Genomic DNA, 27,808 nt, shown 5'->3' on the forward strand with positions numbered 1-27,808 from the left:
GCATCAGTGTCAGTATATTCCGTCCTTATATGGTGGAATTCACCTATGGTTTATTAAATTTATGTACTACATCTTAAAAATTCAGTCATTAAAACTGATCACAACAAAACACTAGTGTACAAAACCGCACACTACTACTGCACTGCTTATTACAGTTCAGCATCTTTCTACTTCTTCTTCTTCTTCTAATAATAATAATAATAATTATTATTATTATTATTATTATTATTATTATTATGAGCGCGCGCTAGGGCTACTGGGAGACTGGAGAGCGGACATATTGGATTTAAAGGGACTTGGGAAAAGTTGTTAACTGGTGTAATTCTGTCATTGATTAATTGTAATAATAACGATATTGAATAAGCGCGGTGTTTAATAAACTGGGAGATACATGGCTGATATAACCTCTACACAAAAGCAATTACTATGATGCACCTTTACTGTCGCAGTGCTGTCACGGTGCGAGCCGGCGATGAGCAGCAGCCTTCGGGCAGCAGTAGGCGAGGCTAAGCTGCTTCATTACGAAGGTCTCAAGAAGGTCTGATCAGCTGTGTGGAGCCCAAACGGTGTCTGTGCCGGCTTCCTGTCGCCGACGGAGGAGTCCGATCGTGTGGTGCGATTGTAAGTTATTCTATATTTTAATTCTACTTACGTCTGGTGAAAAGAGGAAGAACGTTAAGTCTTGAAGGAAAAAAGAAAGTATGGCGTTGTTGAACGACTAACCGATTCGGACTGTGTGCACGTTACTGGTTTTAGTTGAATATTTTTTAAGGATCGGATATTATCTTACTTTGTGGACGTCCGGATGTTATCGTCCCTTACTGTGCAAATATACAGGTAAAGAGTTACTGTAACTTTTTACAGTTTACGGCACTAGTCTGTAGCCGTGTGTCTCACTGTCGTGTGGAAACAGCCAGTTTAATACCAGTACCAGATCGACTGACGATTATCTGGAGGGAAGGTAGATCGCTTTTTTTAAGTGACCATATCAAATTAGCTGACAGATTAAAATGTAGCTAAAATTAGACTTTTCACCAAAAGTGATCGATGTGATTGTCGTCCTACTCAATGTGTTCACATGTATCGTACTTGTGTGCATTTCTTTGACAGCGCCATTAATTTTGTGCAGATTGAGTTATGGTATAAGGCAAGGTTATGTCGTGCATTGTTTAATTAACGAGATTGCAATGACCGGTCTCACCACAACTTGATTGTGTTTTACTGGAATTAAAGCGATCCCGATTTGCGGTCATCAAAATGGTCGAAGTAAAATGTCAGCTAGGTCGGCTTTATTTTAGCATTGTGCTTCTCCGTGTAACTAGTAAATATTAAGCTGTCAAGGGAAACGAAACGCAATAGCGTATTTTATGTTATCAAATCACTAGAAATAAGCATTAAAAAAATCTAATTTTCCTGCAGTGTGTTAAACATGTGTGTGTTTTAGTTAATGTAAATTTAAATAAGGACATTTAGGTGTGGTTCATAATGTAAATTTTTGATGCCAGACTGATGATCGAGCTGTCCGGAATATTATGTGAAATGTTAATTTTCCCTCCCGTGGTTTAAGAAGGTCGGTCATCTAGTCTTGTAACTGGAATTACTGGTTGCATCCCGTCCTGTATGTCGGCTTATAGCGCATCTGCCGGCGGAGTCAGGCTGGTATCCCGATTTTCTCTTCAACCTCTAATTTCATAATTTCATAGGCTGTACTTTAAAGTAGCTGCAAATATTATTACTATATTATTATAATATATATTATTTATACTGTTAGGAACCCCCCGCGCCCCCAAAATAAATAAATTACAAAAATCACAGCTAATAAAAGTATTTTTGTTACAGATGACGTCTATAGCTTTCTTGCTGAACGTAGTTAATTCGTCTCCTCATCCATACTTATAAGTTCAGTAATATTCAGCTGCACAGTAACCATGACCGCAGTACTGTACTTTACTACCCGCACCTCCCATGTCCCCTGTATTTCCCGATTTCTTCCCCTGCTCTGCAAGTTTTCCTTGCTTTTCATGACCTAATGCTGGCAGCCATTGACGTGGGACTGACATTGCGTCTTGTCGTATTTCCTACCCAGGAAGGTAGCACCAGATTTGTGGCCCCGGACACATTATTAAGGCTAACAACCTGCACTCAGCTCAATGACAGTAAAGTTGAATCTAACCTAATTTTATATTCATTTCCGTACTAATGGAAGTTACACAAGCCCACAGCCCGGTGGCCTGTACTACGAAGCGGGGTTACTGGCTTACCGGGATAACTTGTCGGATTTAAGGTACCACGTACCGTTTAAATGGACTTCATATTCGTTCACTTACATTTTTCCCAGACTACCTTAAATCCGACAGGTTACCCGATAATCCAGTAACCCCGCTTCGCTGTTCAGGCCCCGGAATCGTTTCAATTGGCCATTCCGGCACTGACAACTGACGATGCAGCTTTTCACGGTTGTGGCAGGAACACTTATACAGTAGTATAGTAGTAGTCGTCGTCGTCTTCGTCCGCCCCCCCCCCCCCCCCCAAAAAAAAGGAAATAGACCTTTACGTTTAAATGATTAAGTTGCCTCCCCCCCCCCAGTATCAAACTCTTCCCTATGTCATGTAGGTAGGTACCGCTACCCAGGAGCTGGATCAGGCCAGTAACCCAGTAACTGGTTATTGGACTAAATACCCCAACAAATCCAGTGTTTAAAGAAAAAATTACCTAGCATTTGTAGGAGTGTAAAGTGTCCACGCATTGTTTATAGACAATAAGTCAAGACGTTTAAAGGTGAACACCCAGCTAGATACAGTAGGGGGCAAATTATTTGCTAGCAAGCTGGTTAATGGCAGAAGTCACAATAATTAAATGGGCATGTTATTTTTAAGTGAAAGGTCAGGGCAAGTTGAGCATGTAGTTGTACAGCACATTGACACGCCCGGCACACGACGAAACACCTCGGGATCCCGGTTGGTGACCCCCGCCCCAGGTCCATACACAGGCCAGTCCCACCCTCTGGAAATGGCCATCTGTCTGCCGCAGCCAGGTATCACGTGGGCGTCCCCTTGGCCTGGTCCAGTTACTAGGTCATCAGCAGTCGAAAAATATGGACGATATATGTAAATCAAATGAATGCTTACATATTTTCATTTGATCATCCGTCAGCCTGGCTGATGCTGGCTCATGCAGTTCAAGGAGATGCAGTTGTATTGTAACAGGTTCTTCTGGAGAGGTGTGATCCAAAACCATTCAGTCATAAGTTCTCATGCAATAGCAGGCGCTGTTAGCTTTTGAATCGGAATCTTTGGAGGCTGTAGCTGCCCTGGTTTGAATGCAGGTCATGGCAGCCAACGTTCCCTGATGGGGCGAAGCAGACAGTGCTCTTGTGGGAGGTGGTATGTGCTGGGTTAGGGGCAGGTTAGGACACTCTGATTGGAAGGTTCAAATCCCATTATTGTCAGAGTAATGTCACCATTGGGCCATGGAATTCCCGATGCTGCTTTCTCAAAAATGTCTGTCGCTTTTCAGAAAAGTATCTGCTAAATACTGTCCATGAGTCCAACTGGTTCCTCAGAATAGCGTCAAAGACGATTATGTCATTCACACAGTCTGTGCAGGTCAGATGGCAGGTAATTGTGAGTGCAGAGGAGAGGAGTACATTATTATTTACCACTGAAGTCAGGCACAGATGCTGAGGTGCTGTCCTGTGCTTGGTGACACACTTTTCTCCACATCACAAACAGTGTAAGAATGCTCTCCTCCTGTGTGTTTTGGTCGTTTTCGCTCTGCGGGACTCCATTACAGCCTCTGCCCTCCCTGCCGGTCTCCTGGACGACGGCTCGTCAGGTGCTCTGGGCAGATGCAAGCATGCGTGGCAAAACAAACAGGTTTGGGGGAGGAACAGGAAACACATTACAGAAGTACTGGGTCCAAACAAAACTAGCTGAACTGTGTGGAAAGGGTGCTGTTTTGGGGTTTTCACAAAGCGCGGTAAGCGAAATGCCGCTTGAGACTTCTTCTTCGGCATGTTACAGCTTCTGGCGCTTAGCTTTGCCTGTCGAAGTTGTCGACGCGGAATCCTGGTGTTTCAAATTCTGTTGGGATTTTTTTTAAAAGCTATTTCAGCATAATCTGTGGCAGCCGTCCGCATTGATATGTCCAGCAAAGATTTGCGGTTACTTGCCTCTCATTTAAATCCGGTGTGTGAATTCTGTGGCATACTCCTGACTGAATAGAAACGGCATCCCACCCGCATCCCACCGTGTTCCAGTCTGAAGTTGGACTAGGCCCTTTTTAATGGGAACGCCTCTCTTAATGCTGCGTGAGTCGGCATAAATCACGCCATTAGTAGTGAGCAGCTTGACAGGCCTTGCAGAAACGCTCCGATAAACTCTTGCAGCTGACATCCTGTTTATTTAATAGTTTTATTCATGAGGTTTGAGGGGAGAAAAGCAGTGTGAATAAACAGCGCTTTGAATCGGACCCCCTGGTAAATAAGCCTCGGCAGCCCGGACCAGTCTGAGGGCCTAGTTCTCCAGCAGGCTGGTGTCCTGCTGGTCTTTGGCCGCTGCTCAGTCCTATGTTGTCCATTGCTGGTGTTTGTGAGCTGAAACAAAGGCCATATTGAGGGAGTTTGTCTTCCTGAGCCTCACTGTCAGCTGTCTGCAACATAGACCACATCTGCGCAGAGGGTCTCGAGAAATGAGTCTTTGACTGGCCATGTTTATGACACTTTTCACTGGTCTGGTTAGCAGTTAATAAGTATGATAGCTGTGCAATTTGTCTCACCTTTTCTTTGGAGAAGAGTGTTATGCAAAACACAGTGCAATAATTACTTTGCATCTTAACAGATCTGTTCAGAAGGCAAGGTGCATCTGACATTTGACAGTGATCTAGACCCTCTAAACTGGGTGTTATTGCTGCTCCCTTACAGGGTATGTGGCAGCTCTTAGTGCCAGTTGTAGTGGAAACTCTACTGATAGGATCAGTTCTGGTGGGAGGGGCATCCATCCTAGCCCCTTCTTATCCTAATGCTCCCCAGATATGACTTTTCTTGTGTTTCTCATTCTGACATCATCATTTTTTTTGTTTGTTGTTGCTTGAGTGTTTCATATGATGCCAGAGGGTGGTCTTCTTGGGAGTGAGTCATGGTGGTCTATCCAAAGGCACTGCAATGTAGCACTGGTGAGTCATCGCTGCTTTTTCAGCTGAGCGTCTTCACAGCAACAAAAACTTCTGGAGCATAGTCATCTTTAGGCATGCTTAGCTTCTAGATGTGATTCTGTGGTCATTTGGAAAGACCCATCTGTGTACTTCGCTGTATGTGTGTTTCATATAATGCGACCTCCTCCTCTTCCTCCCACCTTCTTCATTGTGGAGGTTTTCTATCAGCCTACAGGCTCTCCCCTCATCACCTCAGTGGAAGGCTGCTTTCTGACAGTTGCTAGATGAGTTTCTGGGGGGGGTGTTTTCCTCTGAAGACCTTTCTCCCGGTGATGCATTTGGCATATCAGCATCTTCAGCATCTTCACCAGCACTAACATGGTCATTATCTCAACAGCTTTTTGGAAACCTACTTCTTTTTCCAAGTCTGCTGGACTGTGGATGCACTACTGAAAGTTAGACCACCCCAGGTCTATTTTATGTGTCCAACCACAATGCGTAAAATTGATTGTGCTTGTTCGGTGCCAGTCTTCCTTGTATACAGGCAGTGCCCAGGTTACAAACAAGCTCCAAGTCTGCCTTTATGGTGAACTTTCAGGTAAGTCAGAAATATAATACTGCAGCGCATAATAATAATTATTATACAGCAATAATAACGGTAACTATGTACAGTACTGTGATGTAACTGGAGGCGATGACCCGCTGAAACCACGCAATGTTTTCATGAGCGACACAAAGCACTGCCTGGTGTTTGTTATTATGAACCATTATTTTCATCCATCCATTTTCCAAACCGCTTATCCTTCTGGGTCGCGGGGAGTCCAGAGCCTATCCTGGAAGCTATGGGCACAAGATCGACTTTAAGGCAGTCTCAGTGTGAGTCAGTTATTCTTTAACTCACCGAATGCCTGTACTGCGGTTCAGTCTAATTAACATTTCGTCCACAGGGGCATAAAATTCACGTATTATTTTATTTCAGATTTCAACATAAAATTTGCATTCCAAGTCATTAATGAAAGAACACATTATAAGTATAGTATAAGAATATGTCTGTCTGTGACCTGTGATGCTTTTATGTGTGTGAGTGCTGGTGACCTGAATGTGATCAGTGATCATTTGCATAGCCTCATTTGCATGGAAGAAATTTGTCAAACCAGTTTGATCTGTAAGAGTTTGTGTGGAGTGCAGTGGTCTCGGGATTAGCGCCAAGCTCTGGGTTTTCTGCTGAGCAGATCTGCTGAGAAATAAAATAATATAACAAGACAAGAATAAATAACATTAAGATGGCAGTAAAAATTGTAAAATAAGACAAGTAAGATGGAGGGAAAGGGTAATTGTAGTTGTAAATGAAGATGTACAATTAAAGTGTGGGATTGCATAAAGGGCATGGAGCTATGGGACTCCTTGTTCAGTATATGGACAGCCTGGGGGTCGAAGATTTCCTTCAGTTTCTTGACCTTCAGGCTTCAGTCGTAGCCCTTCCCTGACCACAGCACTGAGGAGAGGCCATTGTTGGCATGGGCAGTCCTTAATTATTTTTGTTGCATCATCCCTGCACTGTTCCTGAGGGTGGGCTGCAGGTTTGGAAGAACACACCCGTCGAGCTGAACGGTGTACCTCTGCTCTTGGTGTACTCATGTCTGGTTCATTCTTGATGAGGTTATGTCATTCCTTCGGAAGCACAGCTAGACATCATTGGTCAAGGCCACCCGCATAAATGACGATTGTCGTGGAAGATGGGTTAGGAACTGTAATGTTCTCAGTTTGCATGAAGGCTGATACCGCTGGGTTTTTTTTCCAAGGGAAAGATGCTGATCTCTCCAGATTTATCAAAGGGTGAAATTAAACACAGCGTTTATGGCACAGGAGATGTTTTATTCAAACCATTCATATAAGAGACGAAAACATTTTGTGCTGATCCGGGTTATTAATTCACTTGTTCTTTCATTGTCTGATAGATAACAAAAACCCACTTGGCTCTTCTTCTTTTTCTTTGCTAGAAAACTTTTGCGTGCGGGTTCAGAAGCGATAGATCCATTTCAGAGGCTTTTGAAAAGTAACACTGCTTTTCACACTGTCTTTTATAACAATTTTTATACTGTGGCGTCGTCTTAAGTTGGCTTATTTTCACATTTATTGTTATGAAGGTTGGATGAACTTCAGAGCTCAAAGATAAGTATTGCTGTTAGAGCTATATACTTGTTTTTTGGTGGGTTGTTATTTGGTAAATGCTGACAAACATCCATCCATCCAGTTTCCAAATCGCTTATCCTATTGGGTCGCGGGGGGTCCGGAGCCTATCCCGGAAGCAATGGGCACGAGGCAGGGAACAACCCAGGATGGGGGGCCAGCCCATCGCAGGGCACACTCACACACCATTCACTCATACATGCACACCTATGGGCAATCTAGCAACTCCAATTAGCCTCAGCATGTTTTTTTGGACCGTGGGGGGAAACCGGAGTACCCGGAGGAAACCCCACGACGACATGGGGAGAACATGCAAACTCCGCACACATGTGACCCAGGCGGAGACTCGAACCCGGGTCCCAGAGGTGTGAGGCGACAGTGCTAACCACTGCACCACCATGCCGCCCCTGCTGACAAACACTGATGCAATAATTGAGCATTTCTGGAGATACATTAATATTATTTGGCTTTATTGCAAGTAGTGACAAGTTTTTAGGATGATTTAGTTTATGTCTCTAAAAAGGCAACACCCTTCCTTTTATTGTAAGGTGGCATGGTGAATTATCGGGACTCGTCAGACCGCTTCTCTCATTCAGTCTACAAGCTTCTGAACATAATGCCTGTGGTGAATAGGAAGTGACCCCTGTAGTCAAACAGCAGAAGTCACTAAGGCAGGTTCCCTTGGAGCCAAGCCAAACTGGTATTTCTCCAGTGTGGACGGCACTCTGCAAGCGCAGGTCTGGCCATTGTCAGCCATCGTGTCTCTGTTACTGCTCAGTAAGATATACCAGCTAGTTTCTGCTGTAGCTTTTTCCGAGCATAAATTTAATTTATTTGTTGTTAGATTTGTGTTTGCAGTTATCTGCGGAAGTCGCATTCCAGACCCATCAGCGATAGGTGAAAATCCACGATATAGAAACACCATATAAATAAACATTTTTAAAATAGTTTAAGCTTGAAATTGTAGGGCTTAAAACAAAACGAAAAGTTCACAAAAGGTTTGCTCGAAACAATCAGACCACAAGCAAGGTACGTGATACGCAGAGAACTGTGATACATCAGGGTAAAATCCGCGATATAGCAGGGGATCACGGTATAGCCACTTAATGCTTTAAGATACTCCAGAATAAGGGAGTATCTTTTCTGTTCCCCCAATCCTAGGAATGACAAAGACCCACTGCTAAAAAACACTGCAGACCTCTTTAAATCCCCACAACCTGGTAGCTGAATATCTTCTTTCCCACCCTACTCCTGAACAATTGTATGACTTCTCTACCCCCCCCCCCCCCCCCCCCCCCCCAGTTATTCCTGTCTGTGCAGCTTGCCTGTGGTTTTTAATGTGTGCACTAAGCTGGTGTCATACTGCATTTTTACAGTGTTTACTTTGCTGTAGCCAGCTTATTATGTGTGAGAGTAGTGTCAGTAAAATCCTGTGACATGTGGAGTAGAGCTAGATTCCATATATAGCTCTGTGGAAAACTCTTAGGCAATCCAAGAAAATGTTTAAATGATTTTCATGTTGGTATAAATCTATGGTATTATGTCTGTAACAGTGTGTTACCTTAACCATTTCATTACCTCCCCTAATGTTACCCCAGTATTTACAGTAACTGTCCAATAGTCAATGTACACTGCCTGGCCAAAAAAGGTCACCATTTGAATTTATGTCTGCAAATGCTTAAGAACCAATGACTGGACCATTATTACAGCTCAGCAACGTTATACAGCAATAAAGTGAAGTCAGCTGAGTACCTGAATCTCCTGAATGGCCAGGTTACACCTCCATCCATCATCAATGGATTTTTCTCTTCCCTGTTGGCATGGGCATATTCCAGGACAAGAATGCCAGGATTCATTGGGTTCGAATTGTCAAAGACTGATTCAGGGAGTATGAGGAATCATTTTCACGCCTGACCACAGAGTTGTGACCTTAACCTCACTGAAGGTCTTTGACATGTGCTGAAGGGTGAAAGGATGAAAGTAAAGGGTGAGATGTTGCATAAGTTTGTGGAAACAGTGCCATGACAAGAAGCTGATTCTGATACAGGTGACACATTTTTGGAAATTTAATTCCTGTTTCAGCTACAACCGCACAAATGATTTGATTTCATGCTCGTATTGCTTTATATGGCAAATGTACACTTGCATACAAGTGGATTCCTGCGTAATACAGTTGCCCCAAGGCACTTGACAAGAATGTGGGGAAATCTGATATTTGTTCCTTCATGCTAAACAGTTCATGATACATGAAAAAGGGAAAGTGGAGCACGATACCAGAAGAGGACCAACAGGGAGCTGGGAAGGTGGAGCCCCTCCATTTGTTTTGTTTGCCCCCCCCACCCCCGTTAACTTTGATTATCTGTATGTGACGGTTTCTATTTGAACAAATACAAAACTGGGCATGTTTGTACTTATGCATACTGTGTAAATATATCATGATGTCATAAAACAACTAAAAAAATAATACCAGAAGGCAATGGAGGAGAGGAGCCACCTCCTCCCCCCCAGGCATGCTAACTTCATATAATACAGAGAGAATGAGGCTGCTTCAATAAAAGCAGATTGAATGCTGTGGTCATAGTCAGAGCCAATGAGAGAGACAGTTCTCCGTGCAGGTATGTGTGAGCCGGCAGTTCGTAGGCCGCACCAATGATGTCACAGATTGCAGGCCACACCAATGATGTCACAGATTGCAGGCCACACCAATGATGTCACAGATTGCAGGCCACACCAATGATGTCACAGATTGCAGGCCACACCAATGATGTCACAGATTGCAGGCCACACCAATGATGTCATTGGTGTATTTTTATTATTGTTCAGAACAACTGCTTAATTCCATAAAATTCAAATAAGAGTGTACTGCAAAAAGTGTAATGCTGCCCCATCCCCCCAACTACTCCTAGGACGGCCCATTCGGGAACATGTCCGTGATGGTTTACCCACGGGAAGAAAAGCTGGAGAAGCTCTCGCAGGAGGAGATCATCTCCAGCACCAAGCAGGTGATCCAGGGCCTGGAGACGCTGAAGAACGAGCACAACACCATCCTGCACAGCCTGCTGGAGGCGATCACCAGCCTGAAGAAGGAGGAGGAGACCAATGTGGTGCAAGAGAAGTCCAGCCTGCTGCACAAGTCGGTGGAGATGATCGAACTGGGGTTGGAGGAGGCACAGGTAGGCCATAGAAAGAGCTTTGTATGGCTGGGGTGGGGCATTGACAGATATGCCAGATTTCATGCTTGCCAGCAGGGGGAGTAGTGGTTGGTGACATATGTTTATATGCAGTGAAGTCTGAGCCCTTTAGTGAGGCAACTGCTTAAATAACATCACTTGTTCGCAGTTTTAGACACAGTAGTGATGTGGGTGTGGCTGAAATAGCAGAAAATAAATTTCCTAATGTGGCCACACTTGTGAGTCATTTCGCGAGCTGCCAGGTGACACCGGACCCCCTCCATGCTCACACCCGCAGGTGATGACAGCGCTGTCGGGCCACCTGAACGCAGTGGAGTCCGAGAAGCAGAAGCTGCGGGCACAGGTACGGCGCCTCTGCCAGGAGAACCAGTGGCTACGCGACGAGCTGGCCGCGAGCCAGCAGAAGCTGCAGCACAGCGAGCAGAGCGTGGTCCAGCTGGAGGAGGAGATGAAGCACCTGGAGTTCATGAGCCAGCTCAGGAAGTACGATGAGGACGCCTCCCCCTTGGTGAGCGGGGCTGCCTTATCGGGCGCTGCCACACGCTCTAGAGCTTTGTGGCTCGGGAGACATGCAGCTTGTCTTTCTATCCGGAATTTGTAAGTGGGTTTGTTCTTTCAGACGGCAGAAGTAAAAGCAGAGCAGCTTTCACAGAGCGAAAATAACCTGTTTTGTGAAAAACTGAGGCGTGGAAAAATTCTCTGGGTTTTTTTTTTTTCTTTCTTCACAAATTGCTTTTCAAGGTAACGGTATTCACTTTGCCTCCTTGTCTGTGCGTCGTATAACTTGGCCTGCAAAATGCAGAAGTAAATGAATGAGAGGCACAAATGTAATGTCCTTCTGGATTGAAAATAAGAATGCCATAATTGTGTTTCAGGCTGAAAGCAGCAGTGAAACATGCTGTGAAATGCAGCTGGCTTTAAATATTAAATTCCTGTGAGAACTTGAGTGATTTTTCACAGTCAGCCAAGAGATTCCTCATAGTGAGACTAACAATGAGTATATCAACAACCCTCTTAGCATTGTCCAGGCTTTTCTTTCAGTCTGTCTCATATTTGCCTTTTTATAAGTTAGCTAACCAACTTCAAGGGCAGTTGTTCCGTCTGGCTCTTCAAGACTTTGACACTCCATGCTAAGAAATAAAGCTGTTTTCATAGCCTGAGGACCTTGAGCTAGACTGAAGGTGGGAAGAAACAGGAAAATTAGTTGGCTTTAAATGCAGTATAATACCATAAATCATGCCACAGTCTAATGAAATGGCCTGCAGCTGAGTTGCAGACCCAACTCTTGAAATTTGATGAGTTGATGAGGAACCAAATGCATTTCCATCGATTCCATGTCATTACAAATTGCTGCCTTGCTTTCATGGCTGGAGATAGCTACAGGTATAAAATAGAAGAAAGCTGACATAATGAAAGAAGTTGATCATCAGAAGGGGCAAAAGGAGGCAAATAATCTTAAATCTCTGAAATATACAGAGGTTTAAGGGGGAAATATACGGTATTTTTGACATGTACCTCAGTCAACAGCAATGCTTGGTATCTCCCCATTGCCTCTAATTGCTTGTGGATTTGACCCAATACCCTCCCACACTTTTACAGGAAGAAAAGGAAGGTGAACCTCATAAAGACTGCCTGGATGATCTCTTTCCCAATGAAGCAGAGGAGCACGTGCATCCAAGTACGTAGTCCTCAATGTTTACATCAGTGTTTCCCAGTCCGGTCCTCAGGGACCCCAGGCAGGCTATATTTTTGCTCCCTCCCCAGTAGGGAGCTGGGAGGGAACAAAAATGTAAACACCGGTTTATCATCAGCATTTACTCAAACAATAATACAATTATTACGCTGCGTTGCTAAAGGTTATGCTCATTTCTATATATTATGTGAAACTGAATTGCTATAAGCTCTAATGTTATTTTATCTTTCCGATGAACATGAATTAAACTGGGTTTTTTTTATATTCTTATGAGAAAGTAGATGTAATGTACAAAATGCTGTCTCCTTGACCCAAAAGACAGTCATTTAAAAGGAGCCCATGTGAAATAAGGGTACCTGTGACAGCATTTAACCGCCCACCCCCCCCGGTCCTCTGCAGCACAGCATCAGCACAGCAGCAGCACAGCGGCAGTGGCGGCGGCCCAGCGGGGTGGTTATGAGATCCCGGCCCGCCTGCGCACCCTCCACAACCTGGTGATCCAGTACGCCTCGCAGGGCCGCTACGAGGTGGCCGTGCCCCTGTGCAAGCAGGCGCTGGAGGACCTGGAGAAGACCTCCGGCCACGACCACCCCGACGTGGCCACCATGCTCAACATCCTGGCGCTGGTCTACAGGTAGGTCAGCCGGGGACAGAAAGACCCTCCTTTTTATAGAAAGTACACACAAACAAGTGCAAAAATGTGTAGGTTTTTTGACTGTTAAAACAGTGTATGCCAGTATTTCTCAGCCCTATTGTCAGGGACCATGAGACAGTCCCTCCCAGCTCCCAGCACACCTGAACCAAACAATCAAAAACAATCATTCTGACATCACAAATGATGGTTTTGCCTGTACCATATTTTCTCTGACTTTCAATTCATTTTGTAAAGGGAATACAAAGGACGGTCATATGACAATGGATACTTATTATTATTATTATTATTGTGTGTGTGTGTGTGTGTGTGTGTGTGTGCACATCACTGCATATTTTTGTGTTTTTACATTCAGGGACCAAAACAAGTACAAGGAGGCCGCCCATCTGCTATATGATGCCTTATCTATCCGTGAGAAGACTCTGGGCAAAGACCACCCAGCAGTAAGTGGCGAACAGGAAGTGAGCCGACTTTGTGGAGGGATGTAGTTTGACAGATATGATAATGGTCAAAATAACCATGTCGTGTATCCAGTGTCATATGAACATCCTTTGTATTCCCTTTACAAAATGTATTGGGGGAACCATCATTTGTGATGTCAGAATGAGTAACTGTCAGTCAAACCCACATTCATTACTTAGAGTAAAAGGGTTAGAGTTTGGTTTATATGAGGTAGTGCCACAGTGACCCCTGTATGCATTGCACTGTAATTACATGTAAAACACAGAGACTGTCAGCTCAATTCAGCATGCACTCTAGAATGTAATGTCCTCTGGATGCTGGCAACTGAGGACTCTAGGACCTGATACCTAAGTCACAGTATGATGAGCAGTGCAGAGGTCAAATCAGAGACAAGCTACCAGTGCATTCATGTAAGTCAGCTTTAGCACAAGCAGCTTAGGAGCAGGAATTTGACCATGTCTGAAATGTGACTGGCAGGTGGCTGCAACACTGAACAACCTGGCTGTGCTGTATGGGAAGAGGGGCAAGTACAAGGAGGCTGAGCCTCTCTGCAAGAGGGCGCTGGAGATCCGAGAGAAGGTAGGGAAGGACACGTCCATGGCCAAGTGGAATGGAAAGCACCTGTCATTTTGCAGCCAAGCAATCGTTGGACCGTGACTTCCTTTCGTTTCAAATGAGCAACAGTGTGTTTGCGGGAAATGCTGCATTTGCCTGTCCCTCAATGATCACTGTAAGAGTGACCATTGAGGATTAGTGGGTGACATGCCTTACAGTGACCTATTCATCTAAACCAGCGGTATGCAGCCCAAATCCTGGAGTGCCAGTATCTAGCAGGTTTTCTATCCTACCTGACGGGTTACTATCTGCCTGAGGTCAGGTGTAGTTCATCAGAGAAGGGGAGGATGGAAAATCTGCTGGAAACCGGCACTCCAGGATCATGGGTTACCTACTCCTGATCTAAACCAGTGTTTCCCAACCCAGTCCTGGGGGAACCCTGGGCAGTTCACGTTTTTGCTCTCTCCCAACTCCCAGCCAATCAGGAACACCGAATACCTGGTGCAGGTGCGCTGGGAGCTGAGAGGAAGCAAAAACATGGACTGTTCGGGGTTCCCCAAGGACTGGGTTGGGAAACACTGATTTAAACTATTACTTCTGTAGTTCATATTAGAGAGAACTCTGTATTAGATTGTAAGTTAGTCATGTGACTGATAAGACAATGTCAAGTACAAATATTCATGGTCAGTAGAACTTATAATTCAGATCAGTTTTATCTGTATAGTGCATTTTTACAACATCCCAGTGAGCAAGTCAGAGGTGAAAGTGGCAAGTAAAAGAAGGAAGATTCTTTAGGAGGAACCAGACTCAAAGGGGGAGCCCATCCTCCAGGGGGCAGCAGAGGAAGCCGTAACCTTAACCAAACCCAAAGGGGTGAGCCCATCCTCCAGGGACCGGCAGAGGAAGTCAAATGAGCAAGATGTCAAAGTCCCAATTCACACTGTCCCAATTTTAACATTTGAGTCTAAAAGTAGGAGGTACGCAGGTGATGGCGTCACATGTAGCAGGGTGTGCAGGATATCTTGATTATTTGGGGTCTCCAGGCAGCACACCCCTGGAGGGGTAAGGGAAATAAAATGTGCAATTAGCCAAAGTAGGGGAGACTATAGGAACTGCAAACAGTTATGTGAGTCCATAATGTAAGCTCCGGCAGATATGGCTATAGCAGCATTAGTACTGTAAGGGAGAACGCAGGCATGGGGAGTCCCTGAAAGCCTTTTTACCCTTGTTTGGTTTCTCTCCTCATTAACGTTCTGGTATTGCAATCAGGTGCTGGGGAAGGATCATCCAGATGTGGCCAAACAATTGAACAACCTGGCTTTGTTATGTCAAAACCAAGGCAAGTATGGGGAGGTTGAGTACTACTATCGCCGAGCCTTGGAAATCTACGAGCGCAGACTCGGTCCAGATGACCCCAATGTGGCCAAGACCAAGAACAACCTGGTGAGAGAAAGTGTGCAAAAAGCCCTTATCTTTGAGTATGAAGCTAAATTAGATGCTGTTATAAAGTTCATAAAGGTGTATTGATAGTGATGCAGTTCTTACAGTGAAGTACTATTATAGCATATTAAATGCATATTGTTGATTAAAAAAATATATATATGGAGGAAAAACTTCCGGATTTTGGCTTGAATTTAATTTCCCTGGCATTGACTGGGCTACAGTGAACCATTAAACCTGTCCGTCACACAGGTGTCTGTTTTACGGTCTACTTCTAATATTCCTGTCTTTAATTTTTTTTCAGAATCTGATTGAGAATACATAATTCACTTCACATATGTAATATTTGTGCTTACTTTTTGTTCTATTAAGCCATATTGGAAGGTGATCTGCAAATAATTGAATCGCCAGTTCAGTTTCATTATCATGATGGAGAAAAAAAAAGAATAACCAGGACACACACACATGCCGATCTTCCATTCATTTCTATGAGAAAAACCCTAATCCCAATCACGACACCCTTAACCCTAACCCTAACCTAACCTTAACCTTAAGTAACCAAACAAAATACAAAAAGGTCTGGTTCAGCCTTGTTTCTTCCTGACAGAAATAGGGAAAAGGTTAATACACTGTTTTCTTCTTTGCGTGGCTTTAGTAAGGATGTTACTCTATCTTCAAGCTGAAGCTCTCACAAGTGATGATGATGATGATATTTAGCTTTTCAGTAGAGTAAATGTAACTTTTTCATGGGTGTCTGTGATTCTTAGAATGTGTATGTGATAAACACCTGTTATTTTGATATGGTGGGATTAGTTTTTTCAGTCCTCACAAGGGCAAACTCAATTTTATAAAAATGTCAAAAGTTTTGCAGTTTGTTTGGTTACTTAAGGTTAAGGTTAGGTTAGGGTTGGGTTAGGGTTAAGGGTGTCGTGATTGGGATTATGGTTTTTCTCATAGCAATGAATGGAAGATCGGCATTTATTACATACATGTGTGCGTGCGTGTATGTTTTTAAATCAAAGTATATTTCTTTTCTGTAGGCATCCTGTTTCCTGAAACAGGGAAAGTACAGGGAGGCTGAGGTCCTATACAAGGAGATTCTCACCCGTGCACATGAGAAGGAGGCTGATGGTAAGCAGGGCGGCTGGAAAGTATAGGCCCAAAGCATATGTTGGATGAAAATGGATTACTCCGCAGGTACAGTACATCTTTACAGGTTCTGTAGGATGGTGCGTCCCAACCCAGTGTGTCAGGAGTGTCCTAAGACTGGGTTGAGAAATACAGATATAGACGGTCTTCTCAGACCACCCCTACAAACGACTGTGACAATCCTCATGGACATTCCTACAAACTCTTTACTTTGTGATAATTGATAATGTCCTGCAAATGAAATTTGATTAGTGCTGGCCAAAAACCTAAGCTGAATCAGCGATGGAGTATGTGACTTCGTACACTAATAAAGATGGGGAAACACACCCCAAGCTGCCTGTGCCCCCCCCCCCCCCAATTGTGTGGGCTTTCTGCATATGTTACTGATGCCCCCCCCCCCCAACAAGATGAACTATATCTTTTTAAGATGGAAACTTGTTCTACAGATGATGAAAATAACTGACGCTAATCTACAGCTGTGAGTTATTGTGTACGTATCAAAAGAGTCTGAAGAAACTCTTAAAATGACAATTTTTAATGACATGCTTAGTCATTTTTGAGCAAAATATTTCATTGAATTCTATTTTAATATAATACTGCATTTGGAGATCAAAGCTTTCAGTTACCATCATGGTGTCTTTCTGTGGTTCATTAAATTTCCTGATGGGTTTGTATTTATTCCCTGGTAGCTTGTAAGAATGAATAAATAAATACAATTTAAAGTGTTCCAAGGTTCTCTTTCTTTTTGCATTAAAGTCTGCCTTATACTTTTACCGTAACTAAAATGTGTTGACTGTCATAAATATGGAGACATTTGTATGACACCATGGTTTCAAGTGTGCTATTTGGATGACACTGAATAAAGCATTTTAAGCATTGATGTTTTTCACTATTTTAAATGAAATTTCCTTTTGGGTTCCTTCTGGATAGCTGATTTTCAAATATTTTAGTATAATTGATATTAATTAAGATTTCTGTGTATGTGTACCTGTTATTGAATGCAATCAAAAAAGTAAAAATGGTTAAGGTTAGGGCTGGGTGGAGGTTTAAGTCATCATGTTGGGAGTTTTTCCCAAAGAAATTAATGGAGCGTCCCTACAAAGATATAATTACAAACCTGTGTGTTCCAATTTTTGTTTCTAAAAGTGAATACTGTTTGATACTGGGTACTGTATATTTTTTTCTTTGCAATATGGACCAAGCAAAGTCCATATCCAATTAATGCACTCCCTAGTCCTTAAGAGTGCATATAGGTCTTAAAGCTTAGAGGAGGAGCTGTGCAAAGAAGTTGCACAGTTAGTGAGTTAAGGTAAAGGATAATATAAAATATTAATTTGGTGTTACAATGCAAAATATACATTTGTATCTGGTATTGTAATTGTTTATTAATCATTAACAACTGAACTGCGTTTTAACTGTATTGACAGGTAATTTAATTTGAAATGAGTGCCTTGTATTTTGATAAAGGCCCAATCCACTTTGCCGTCAGACCCAATATAAAAGTAAACAGACGCTCGGATGCCCAGGCTCATTATGTGGGAACCATCAAGGATGAACACACAAAAAATACTTGCATGCTTTATCTTTTTTGCATTGGTTGAATGCTTAGGAGTAGTATCACTGTGTTTCTGGATATTTTGTAGCATACTTCTGCTGTGGACAAGAAACAAAAGGAAAAGCTTGAAATGAAAAAGTCACTACATCTACATTTGAAGGATTCATGTTTTTAAATATATAGAATTTGTGTGTATGTATCTACAGTATGTGTGAAGCATATGGTGTGAAAAAAGTACACCCGATTTCAGTTCTATGTTTTACATATCAAGACATATATATATATTTTAATAGTCAAACCTTAAGTGAGTATACCTGCATGTCAAACATTATTTGCACCAATGCTGCTCATTTGTTCCCTCTGCTGGTTGTTTTATGACATCAAAGTGCAATTTTATAAAAGTAATGCATTACAGCATGCAATAAGATATAGTAGCCACTGTGGTAGCAGAGTGGTATTTTCCCTAAATCAAGGATGCTAAACAGTCCTGCATCCTTCTTTTGTGCTATTCCAGTTCAAAAATATTTTGGTTACAAATGAAAAACTGCAATTTTCACACAACTCAGTGTAACTACAGTTTTGACTAGTATTGAGCAGGGAATGTATTCAAATTTAGCCTGTAATGAATAGATCAAATAAAATGAGCAAAGTGCAACATCCCAAAGTAAAATATAATTTTAATAATATGTCTCCTTCTGAAAGCCTAATCCAGGATATCTGCAGGTTTTGATTTTAGGTAAAATTTATGAAGTTTTTAGACTTCTTAATGCCATGTCGCAATATTGGGGTCACCCAACCAATTTTTGTAGAATTTGCATTTTCTATCAAAAAAATGGTGTAAAATATTACTTACAGGTTATCTTAGAGCAATGTGTTACATACCCAAAGCAGTCAAATTTGAATTGAAAAGTTTTGGGATTAACTAAACAACTGTCCAAGGTGTGTGGAGCTAGGTGGGAAGGGTGGGGGTGCCAAATAAGGCTTTTTCCTTTCAAAACTGCAAAGGAACTCATTCAGGTCATTGATTAGCTGATTCTCCTTGATTATACTGTAGTCCAAAACATTTTCCATTGGTTGCTAATTTAAACGAATCCCCATTTAGCCTGTTTCCTGTGGACAGCGATATGAGCCATAAATTGTATAACTATTTTCATAAAATTATGAAATCTGAAGTAAAAATGGATGACAGCCAAGTGAAAATGAGAACAGGAAAAACAAAGTAATAAGTTTCACACATATGTGGGTAAAAAGTCGCATCCAGCCTGTTTCCCTTTAATCCCACAGTGATGCTACTACCTATGAATAATTCAATTATATTCAGACGGCATTACTGATATTAACATTAAATTGTTGCTCATTGACACTGCTATGTTATTTACACCCTTTTTCAGTAGTTTTCAATTCAGGGTATTTATATGTAATTAATGTGCATGTACCATAATTGCTATAATTAGCAGCCTGAAGTCACTGGGTGGAGTTCTACGAATTTTGAGTAAAACAAAGGCAAGAAATTAGGCGTGCTGAGCACAAATTAGCACAGACATGAGTGGAGAGTTATTTACTCTTGAAATTTATTCAATAAAACCTTAATTGCACACAAAACATTTTGTGTACCAATTTGTTTGACGCAATCAACAATCAAATCTATGAGTCAAACTTTGTAAAATTTTACATATTTTCTCTGAAATTACAAGAGGCCTCAAAGACTATTGCCGCTGAAAAGTCAAAACGACCCAGGTCACCTGCACAGTTGTGATTCTTCAAAATATCATTGACTGGAGAGATTTACGTACAGTTGCCATCTCTTGTTTTTGCTTGAATGGGAGGGAGGAAAAAGAAAATTGAGATGTGGGTCTAGTAAAAGTAATAATGTGACACTTCTATCTCATTTAAATTTGAATCCCCAGACTATGTGCAACATTAAATGCATATTACGTGGTTTGAATGGCGGAACCGTCTTTTTTTAACTTTTATATAGTTCCATATAATGTAAAGTAATTGAATTTGTTAACTGCTTACTGTGTCCATCAAAATCTTCTTCTGCAGCATACGCATTTCATTCTTCAGCTCTGCCTGCGCATCCATCAGGAATGTCTGATGGCTCTTCTCCATGTCGTCCATGTGCTAAACACACAAAGAGATACTATATTACAGAGATGTTCATGAGTCACCAAATTAAAGTCCAAGTCAAGTCTGAAGTCTCCATCGTGGTTCCAATTTGACATTACTTATTTATTTTTATTTCTGTTAGAATCTGATACGACTAAATGGGAATCACCACTTACATAGTACATCCATCCATCCATCCATTTTCCAAACTGCTTATCGCTCTGGGTCACGGGGGGTCCGGAGCCTATCCCAGAAGCTATGGGCACGAGGCAGGGAGCAACCCAGAACAGGGGGCCAGCCCATCGCAGGGCACACTCACACACCATCCACTCACACATGCACACCTATGGGCATTTTAACTCCAATTAGCCTCAGCATGTCTTTGGACTGTGGGGGGAAACTGGAGTACCTGGAGGAAAACCCCAAGGCAAAGACTTGACCCCTGGCTTTGAAGCAATAAAGTTTTTGTAAGAACCTAAGAACTTTTCTAATGTAGATTTAAATACTTATACTTTTTCTCAAAAATAACATTATGATGAATACATATGTTGAGCAGAACGGGTAAACTTTAATTAGTGTGAACAGTTAAAAAAATAGTCCAAAGAGGGTCCAAACTTGGCAACAATCATGTACACACATACGAACATATACACACACAAACCTGTACCCATATCTTTGTGGGGTCCACCCATTCATTTCTATGGACAAAACCCTAATCTCAAAAATGACAACCTTATCCCCTACCCAGCACTAACCTTAACCACAATTAACCAAACAAAATCCAAGTCTTTTGGCCTTTTAAGTTTTTTGATTGCACTCAGAGATTTGTATAAAGTTGAATTTCTTGTGTAATGTACACCTGGAGAGTTCAATGCTTCGCATGTGTAGAAATTTCAACAGAGCCTTACAGACTCTTAGTGTTCACGAGTCAGAGTCGAAAAAATTATTTGCAAGTCGAGTCGGAAGTCAAGTAAGAGTGACTGGAGTGCGACTCAAGTCTGAGTCGCAAACTCGAGTCCCCATCTCTGCTATATTACTGTGTGATTGCATCATGCCAACAGATGACAGTACTAGGCACCACCACATGGCATCCCATGGCCCCTGGTCTTTACTTAAAAGTGAAACCATCAGTAGTGAGCGAAAATGAAGGAAAGGGAACTGCTAACTGGGATTCATATTGATCCAAGCCGGCTGTCTTATTCTGAGCACTTCCTTGCGTTGTCTTTTAAAATGTCTTACTGTACAACTCAGCCAACAGCTTCCTCTGACCAGTCTCCCAATCAACTAAATAGGGTGTTCATCTTGTTGGTAAGTAATGCTTGATGTTATCACATCATTACTAGCAGTCAATCTCCACAGTCTGGACCAGGATAAGGAGCTGGAAGATGGATGGATACTAAGAGGCAATTTACAATTACAGTATGTTACTGGAAACAAGTCAATATTTTAGACCAATAAGATGAGCCCTCAGTTCAAACTACAGAAAGATCCCCCTTCCCTTCTTGTACAAAATAAAGTAATAAGTAAATATGACTCCATCTATCCATTTTCTGTACCCAATTGTCTTATTCGGGGTTGCTGGGCTTCAGAAAATGGATGGATAGATAAATGATAAATACAGTATGTATTCACATACTGTATCACAACCTGTATCACTTGGCATCAAAATAAGGATGCAAATAATCAACTGTAATCTGGAAGTAGTTTTGCTAACAACATCCATCCATCCATTTTCCAAACTGTTTATCCTTCTGGGTTGGGGGTCCAGAACCTATCCTGGAAGCTACAGGCATGAGGTGGGGAACAACCCAGGATGGGGGGCCAGCCCATCGCAGGGCACACTCACACACCATTCACTCATACTGTACATGCACACCTAAGGGCAATTTAGCAACTCCAGTTAGCCTCAGCATGTCTTTGGACTGTGGAGGGGGAACTGGAGTACCTGGAGGAAACCCCACAATGACATGAGAAGAACATGCAAACTCCACACATATGTAACCCAGGCAAAGACTCAAACCCGGGTCCCAGATGGGTGAGGCAACAGTGCTAACCACAGCACCACTATGCCACCCCCTCGCTAACAACGTGTTCCAAATTATACAGAAGTAAAACATTCCCATGTACCAAGTAATGCCAAACAATAAAATAGGTATATTTTATATGTGGCATGTGGAAGTGTGGCAGGGAAACGTGGTTCAGTCCATAATGTGCCGCCACTTACCGCAAAATATATTGATTAGTCATCAAAACTGAGAGTGTATAGTATAGAATAATAATATACAACATTTATTAATGGGAAAGGCCTTATATTAATTCATGTTGCTTATCCGACTCAAACTATGAAATTATCCCCCACCTGCAAAAACTGTTCATACAGATGTTTGATGCTCTTAAGCTTCTGACTCTGAATGACCCTTGCCTGCTGAATTATCTTTTGCTGCTGTCTGAACAAATTCTGCCAAGAATATGAAGAGAATGAAACTCTGTTATATCACATTTAGTGCTTGTATTCAGCCCTGTGATCGTATACTGGTTAAGCGGTTGCAGGATGGATAGATTGATGGACTCACATCCAGCTTGTCTTCCTGTTCTTTAGATCTCTGTGCATCATTCTCCCACAGTTGCAGCAGAGAAGCCACCTGCTGGCAGTGGTCCTGGGTCAGCTTCTGCCTGCAGGATTAACAAAATTGTATATACAACTTAATGTATCACATGTACTGTTTTGGCCTGAATAAATGACAACCCTATCTTTATAAAGAAAAATGCATTTATTAGACACAAACATATACGAAGTTAACCATCTAATCACAGATAATAGTATTAATATAAGTGGATTAAATTTAAATTTGAAAATAAATATTCCAATAAACTAACTCCATTTTTTTATTTTTATTGGGGGGGGGGAGACCCCACAACCTTAAGCTGGGCAAACACTGTTCAATTTTTCCAGTCGTTTTGTAAACACCCAGCTCACATTGTATGACTTAATCGCAAAAGATGAAAAGGCAAAGTTCACGATTTATGTCCGCACACTATGCGGTCCGATACTCTGATGCGACTTGGCTGCTCACACTACACGAGCAATATGAACACGTCGGACTCCCGTACCCGGAACTGTAAACGTCGACAAAGAAGCAGCAGCATCACCATATGGGTAGTGGCTACAATGCACTGTAAATCAGTGTTTGTTTTGTTTGAATTTAGCATTTGTTGAAAATTATTGGAGAGCTGGAGAAAGTAGGCTACATTCCTAGTATGGCGTTAATTAACACTAAAAACTAAAAAGAAAAACTACTGAAACTACAGTACAAAAAAGAACTCAAAAAGTTTAAAAGTCTGTATGTATGCAAATATATATATTTATGTGTGTGTGTGTGTGTCTCTCTGGTCTCTGTATACACAGGCAGTTCCATGGTCACGAACACTTTGTAAGAATGTCGGAACAGGTATTTACGGTTCTTATTTAATGTCAGTTAGTCAAACGTTTGTTTGTCTTAGTGTATAGTGCATATTTACTGGACTGTAAAGAACCAACATTATAGCATTCCATTATATTTAACTCAAATATTTTCTCAAAACTGGCTTTATGGAAGTCCATTCATAAAACAAGTCAGACGATCTTAAACTGGGGACTGCCTATGCACATACCTATAAGGTAAAACATTATGATCACCTCCACATGACAACTAATGTTGACGATCTAGTAAAAACAGAGCATGTGAAGGTCTGAAATATATCAGGTGGTAAGTAAACATTTGGTGCTTGTAGTTGACGTGAACTCAGAAAAAATGCACAGGGGTAACAACCTGAGTGACTCTAATTAGGGCTAAATAGTTATGATGAGGCGACTAGGTCAGAGCGTCTCTTAAACAGAAAGCGGAATGCTCTTGGTAAGCTGTGGTAAATACCTACCAAGAATGGTCTGAAGAGGGAAAAACCACAAACCACCAATAGGATGTTGGACAGCAAAGACTCATCAATGTGAGATGTAAATGAAGGATATCCCATGTGGTACAAACCAACAGAAGGGCTACTGAGGCACAAATGGCAGATTATTTGGATGATCATCACAGGAATAATGAGTCACAACACATGGTATCAAGCCCTGCTGCGTATGAGGCTGCGTAGCCACAGTCAGAGTGCCCATGCTAACCGGTATCTGCAATTGAAAGCACCTACAATGGGCACATGGGCATCAAAACTGGATAATATATGTGTTACAGAAGAAATCAAATGATCATATAAAACTGTGCATTGTGTTTACTCAGGTTGTCTTTTGTATTATACTAAATTTGTTTGAAGATCAGAAAAAAATGTCATAAGTAAAAATAGAGGAAATCAGGATCAAATACTTCTTCACAGCAATGTAAGTATATAAACATGTACATACACACTAACTGATAACTGCTGCTAGGGATATAACAATAGTTTCATGTCAGTCCACTCCCTTGCTCCAAACTCCCACAGCCTCAGGGAACTCACCAATCACAGTACAGACACTGCACTAAACGTGTGGCCATGCAACCCCTGCACAAATACTGCTTGTAACTTAGTGGCAATGTACCGCTTGCGTTTGTTGTCTTCCCCTGCTCACCTCTGTTCCTGCTGTGCTTTCCAAAGCTGCTCCAGTTTCTGGGTGCTGCCTTTCAGAGATGTTCTGGTGAAAGCCTCCAGACGCTTCTTCTTAGCCTGAATGGCCTTGCTGATGTCCTCTGTAGGTGACATTTCCAGTGATGCGCTTACAGCATGTTGTTTTAAATGCACACTAATAACCAGCCGCCAGTACTGTTTAAACCAGTACCTCCTCAAGAAACAGTAAAAATTAAAACAAGCGGAGATCTAGAAACAGAAAAAATCCTACTTGCCTCCAAACCGCTCCAGCATAGTCTGGACCTCATTCCTAAAAGTTAGGGAAGTTTATTTATGTGGCACATTTCAAACACAGGGGTAATTAAATAAACGAGACAATACATTGTAACAGGTAAGTAAATATAATAAAATACCATAAAAAGAAAAAGACATAATAACAGGTACACTGTAAACAAGAAAAGGACAACTTAAAATTTCAAGGCACTGCACTATACTGCGTGAGATTTTTGAGTTTTGAATAAAACCACCTATTGTAATATCAACTAATTATGTTTTAATATGTATAAAAACTTCACATTTTTAGTTTTACATACAAAGAATTCCTAACAAATGTGCCCACTCTCAGACTCAAACTTTAAAGTTTTTACACATATGAAAAATAAATCATCCGAAAGACAAAGAGTTGGCATATTTGTTAGGTATTCTTAGCATGTAAAAAAAAAAGTTTTTATACACATCAAAGATACATTATCTGAACTAAAAACAATTAGTTGGCACAACAATATGTAGTTGCCCTAAAAACTCAAAAATTTAGTGCAGCAAGTTGCCTTAAAATGTCAAGTCTTATTTTTCTTTTTTACAGTGTAATTATGGTTAAAATACAGTAAAAAGAACCAAGAGTAATAAAAGTACATAACTTACAAGAATTTCTACATCTGGGATCAATAGCGTGTATGTTATCTTCATCATGAAAGGGATCGTGTCATTACATCTGTTCAGCACTGGCTGCTACAGAAAATAGGGTAAGACTGTGACCAACCCCACAGCCAGCTGCATGTCGTCCTCCGCCGATGCACATCTTTTCTTTCCTTTCTCCACTATCGGGGTCTCCTCTGTAAGATGGGATAAAGGAAAATGCATCCGTATAAATGCAGCAGGTGCAGCCGCAGGTTCGCCCGCGGGTGGAGGGTGACCATGCACCTTCCTTAAGGTCCTCTTCTGAGCCGCTCAGGTCACTCTTCCCCTCCCCTATGGCGAAATCGAACACCTGGAGTGGGTCAGTCGCCTTTCCGGCGATTTTGGCTGTCTTCTTCTTCCTCGCTGCGGATGCCATGGTGTCTAATTGGGATGAATCACTTGTAATGCACTTCAAGAAAAAGTTAAAACAACTTAAAATTTCAAGGCAACTTACTGCACTAGATTTTTGAGGGCAACTCAAACTTCTAAGGTTTTAAGAAAACCACCTATTGTTATACCGAGTAATTATCTTTCGTATTTTTAGTTTTACATGCTAAGAATTCCTAACAAAGGTTGTTCCAACCTATTGTCTTTTCTTAAGATTTATTTTTCATATGTGAAAAGACTTTAAAATTGAAGTTTAGCATACTAAGGCTTCACCCATTGCAGTGCCCAGGGGTACAAACACAGTGCTGAAAGATGTGCTGGGCTGGGGTTGAACTGGCAATCTTTGGGTCAGAGGCACAGAACTTTAACTCACTGAGCTACATGCTGCCCCCTATGACTAGGACGCTCTGTGAGCTGAGCCTCTCTACTCACGGGCTAAAGGTCACCAGTTCAAGCCAGCATCAGCACATGTGGGGGCCCTTGAGCAAGACCTGTGACCCCCAGCTCCCTAGGCACCGTAACAGGTAGCTGCCCAACACAGTCAAGTTTGCTGTCATTTCCCACAGGGATCCTCAAAATGTGTTTGCTATTATTTATTACTATCATGTTTAAAATAAACATGCTATCTGAGCTGTTTTGTTATCTTCATTTATAATTAGTTTTTAATTCTTAGAATATTTAACTCAAATTTTTAAGTTTTCACGCATATGAAAGATAAACCATCTGAACAAAAGAGAATTAGGTGGCACAACTTTTGTTGTTTGTAATTCTCAGTATGTAAAACTAAAAATCAGCATTTTTTATAGATATGAAAGATAGATTAGCTGAATAAAAAATAATTAGCTGTCACAACAATAGGTGCTTTTCTACAAAACTTTAAAGTTCAAGTCCTCAAAACTCAAAAATGTAGTGCAGTAAATTGCCTGGAAATTTTAGGTTGTCTGAACTTTTCTTTTTAACCGTGTGGGGGTCAAACGGCTCCCGCGTGACATACTGCCACAACTTTGTTCATGTTATACTTCTATTATTATTACAGTAATAATGATATATGTAATAATAACAAAAATTATAATAATACGCCTTATTATTACTACTACCCATAATTATGATTATTGCCTGCGTGAGGGATAGACAGTGGACAGGCGTTAACTACTTGGCTGAATGAGAAGCGAGTTATATTCCCTCTTTGACATTTAAACTAACATTTTTCACAGTTTTAATGTCCCATTTTAAAGAGTAGTAAAACTTTAAATTATTAAGGTAAATTTTTACCACGCATGTGATACTGTCTGCTTATACACTTCGGCTAGCAAGTTAAAATGCGTTTCCCCGTTTTCTTACCTCACTGAATACGTCGGCGCTTTTGTCACTTTTGTCACTGTTCACACACGTGATTATGTTTCTAAGATACTACGGACTATACTAATAAATAAATTCACAGGGAGTCGAAGTAAAGGGCCGAGCCCATTAACACGAACAGACCCGCTCCTCTCTGACCGCGCAGAAACCGTTAGGGCGCGCGCTCTCGAGGCTGAAGGCTCCTTTTACGGAATTTCTGGTCCACCTTAAATACCGAATGCAATGACGCGATTGCGCCTGCAGGGGGGGCCGCATTTCATGGAGGCTTACCTTCAGAACTTCATTTGACTTTCAATCCGTGTCACCTTAGCACGCTTCGGCTGGCTTGTTACCACTTTGAGGACAGGGCAGTTTCAGTAATAGT

General features: G+C 41.7%; 2 protein-coding genes across 5 annotated transcripts; one reads left to right on the top strand and one right to left on the bottom strand.

Annotated features, from left to right (window-relative positions):
- The first annotated feature begins 270 nt into the window (after window positions 1-270).
- On the top strand, window positions 271-17,364 carry LOC125715655 (kinesin light chain 1-like). 2 transcript variants are annotated; one of them, XM_048987451.1, is made up of 9 exons: window positions 271-621; window positions 10,249-10,515; window positions 10,811-11,041; window positions 12,133-12,211; window positions 12,626-12,860; window positions 13,234-13,321; window positions 13,818-13,919; window positions 15,165-15,338; window positions 16,376-17,364. In XM_048987451.1, the coding sequence occupies exons 2-9, from the start codon at window positions 10,267-10,269 to the stop codon at window positions 16,490-16,492; spliced, it is 1,275 nt and encodes a 424-aa protein (XP_048843408.1). In that variant the 5' UTR covers window positions 271-621; window positions 10,249-10,266; the 3' UTR covers window positions 16,493-17,364. The 2 variants fall into 2 exon arrangements, with proteins under 2 accessions (XP_048843408.1, XP_048843409.1); XM_048987452.1 differs by lacking the exon at window positions 271-621 and adding an exon at window positions 646-961.
- Window positions 17,365-19,593: 2,229 nt separating this feature from the next.
- Window positions 19,594-27,619, bottom strand: sycp3 (synaptonemal complex protein 3). Of its 3 annotated transcripts, none has more exons than XM_048987466.1 (9): window positions 27,427-27,619; window positions 25,942-26,107; window positions 25,781-25,853; window positions 25,017-25,051; window positions 24,746-24,863; window positions 22,722-22,821; window positions 22,508-22,606; window positions 20,059-20,163; window positions 19,594-19,853 (listed from the first exon to the last, which is right to left on the bottom strand). In XM_048987466.1, exons 2-9 carry the CDS (start codon window positions 26,072-26,074, stop codon window positions 19,800-19,802), a joined length of 717 nt encoding a protein of 238 aa, XP_048843423.1. In that variant the 5' UTR covers window positions 26,075-26,107; window positions 27,427-27,619; the 3' UTR covers window positions 19,594-19,799. The 3 variants fall into 3 exon arrangements, with proteins under 3 accessions (XP_048843423.1, XP_048843422.1, XP_048843424.1); XM_048987465.1 differs by having other exon boundaries at window positions 25,942-26,079; window positions 27,427-27,618; XM_048987467.1 differs by lacking the exon at window positions 22,508-22,606 and having other exon boundaries at window positions 25,942-26,079.
- Between the last annotated feature and the right edge of the window lie 189 nt (window positions 27,620-27,808).

Source organism: Brienomyrus brachyistius, chromosome 20 (assembly GCF_023856365.1).
Source record: "Brienomyrus brachyistius isolate T26 chromosome 20, BBRACH_0.4, whole genome shotgun sequence".
Lineage (NCBI taxonomy): Eukaryota > Metazoa > Chordata > Actinopteri > Osteoglossiformes > Mormyridae > Brienomyrus > Brienomyrus brachyistius.

Excerpts from the sequence above, each read along its gene's own strand:
- sycp3 (XM_048987466.1), bottom strand. The coding sequence starts at position 26,074 with ATGGCATCCGCAGCGAGGAAGAAGAAGACAGCCAAAATCGCCGGAAAG. Across the intron at positions 24,864-25,016 it reads TATGCTGGAGCGGTTTGGAG|AGGACATCAGCAAGGCCATT; the intron begins GCAAGTAGGATT and ends TGTCACCTACAG. Across the intron at positions 20,164-22,507 it reads TGTATGAACAGTTTTTGCAG|CACATGGACGACATGGAGAA; the intron begins GTGGGGGATAAT and ends TTGTGTGTTTAG.
- LOC125715655 (XM_048987451.1), top strand. The coding sequence starts at position 10,267 with ATGTCCGTGATGGTTTACCCACGGGAAGAAAAGCTGGAGAAGCTCTCG. Across the intron at positions 10,516-10,810 it reads TGGGGTTGGAGGAGGCACAG|GTGATGACAGCGCTGTCGGG; the intron begins GTAGGCCATAGA and ends TCACACCCGCAG. Across the intron at positions 11,042-12,132 it reads ATGAGGACGCCTCCCCCTTG|GAAGAAAAGGAAGGTGAACC; the intron begins GTGAGCGGGGCT and ends ACACTTTTACAG.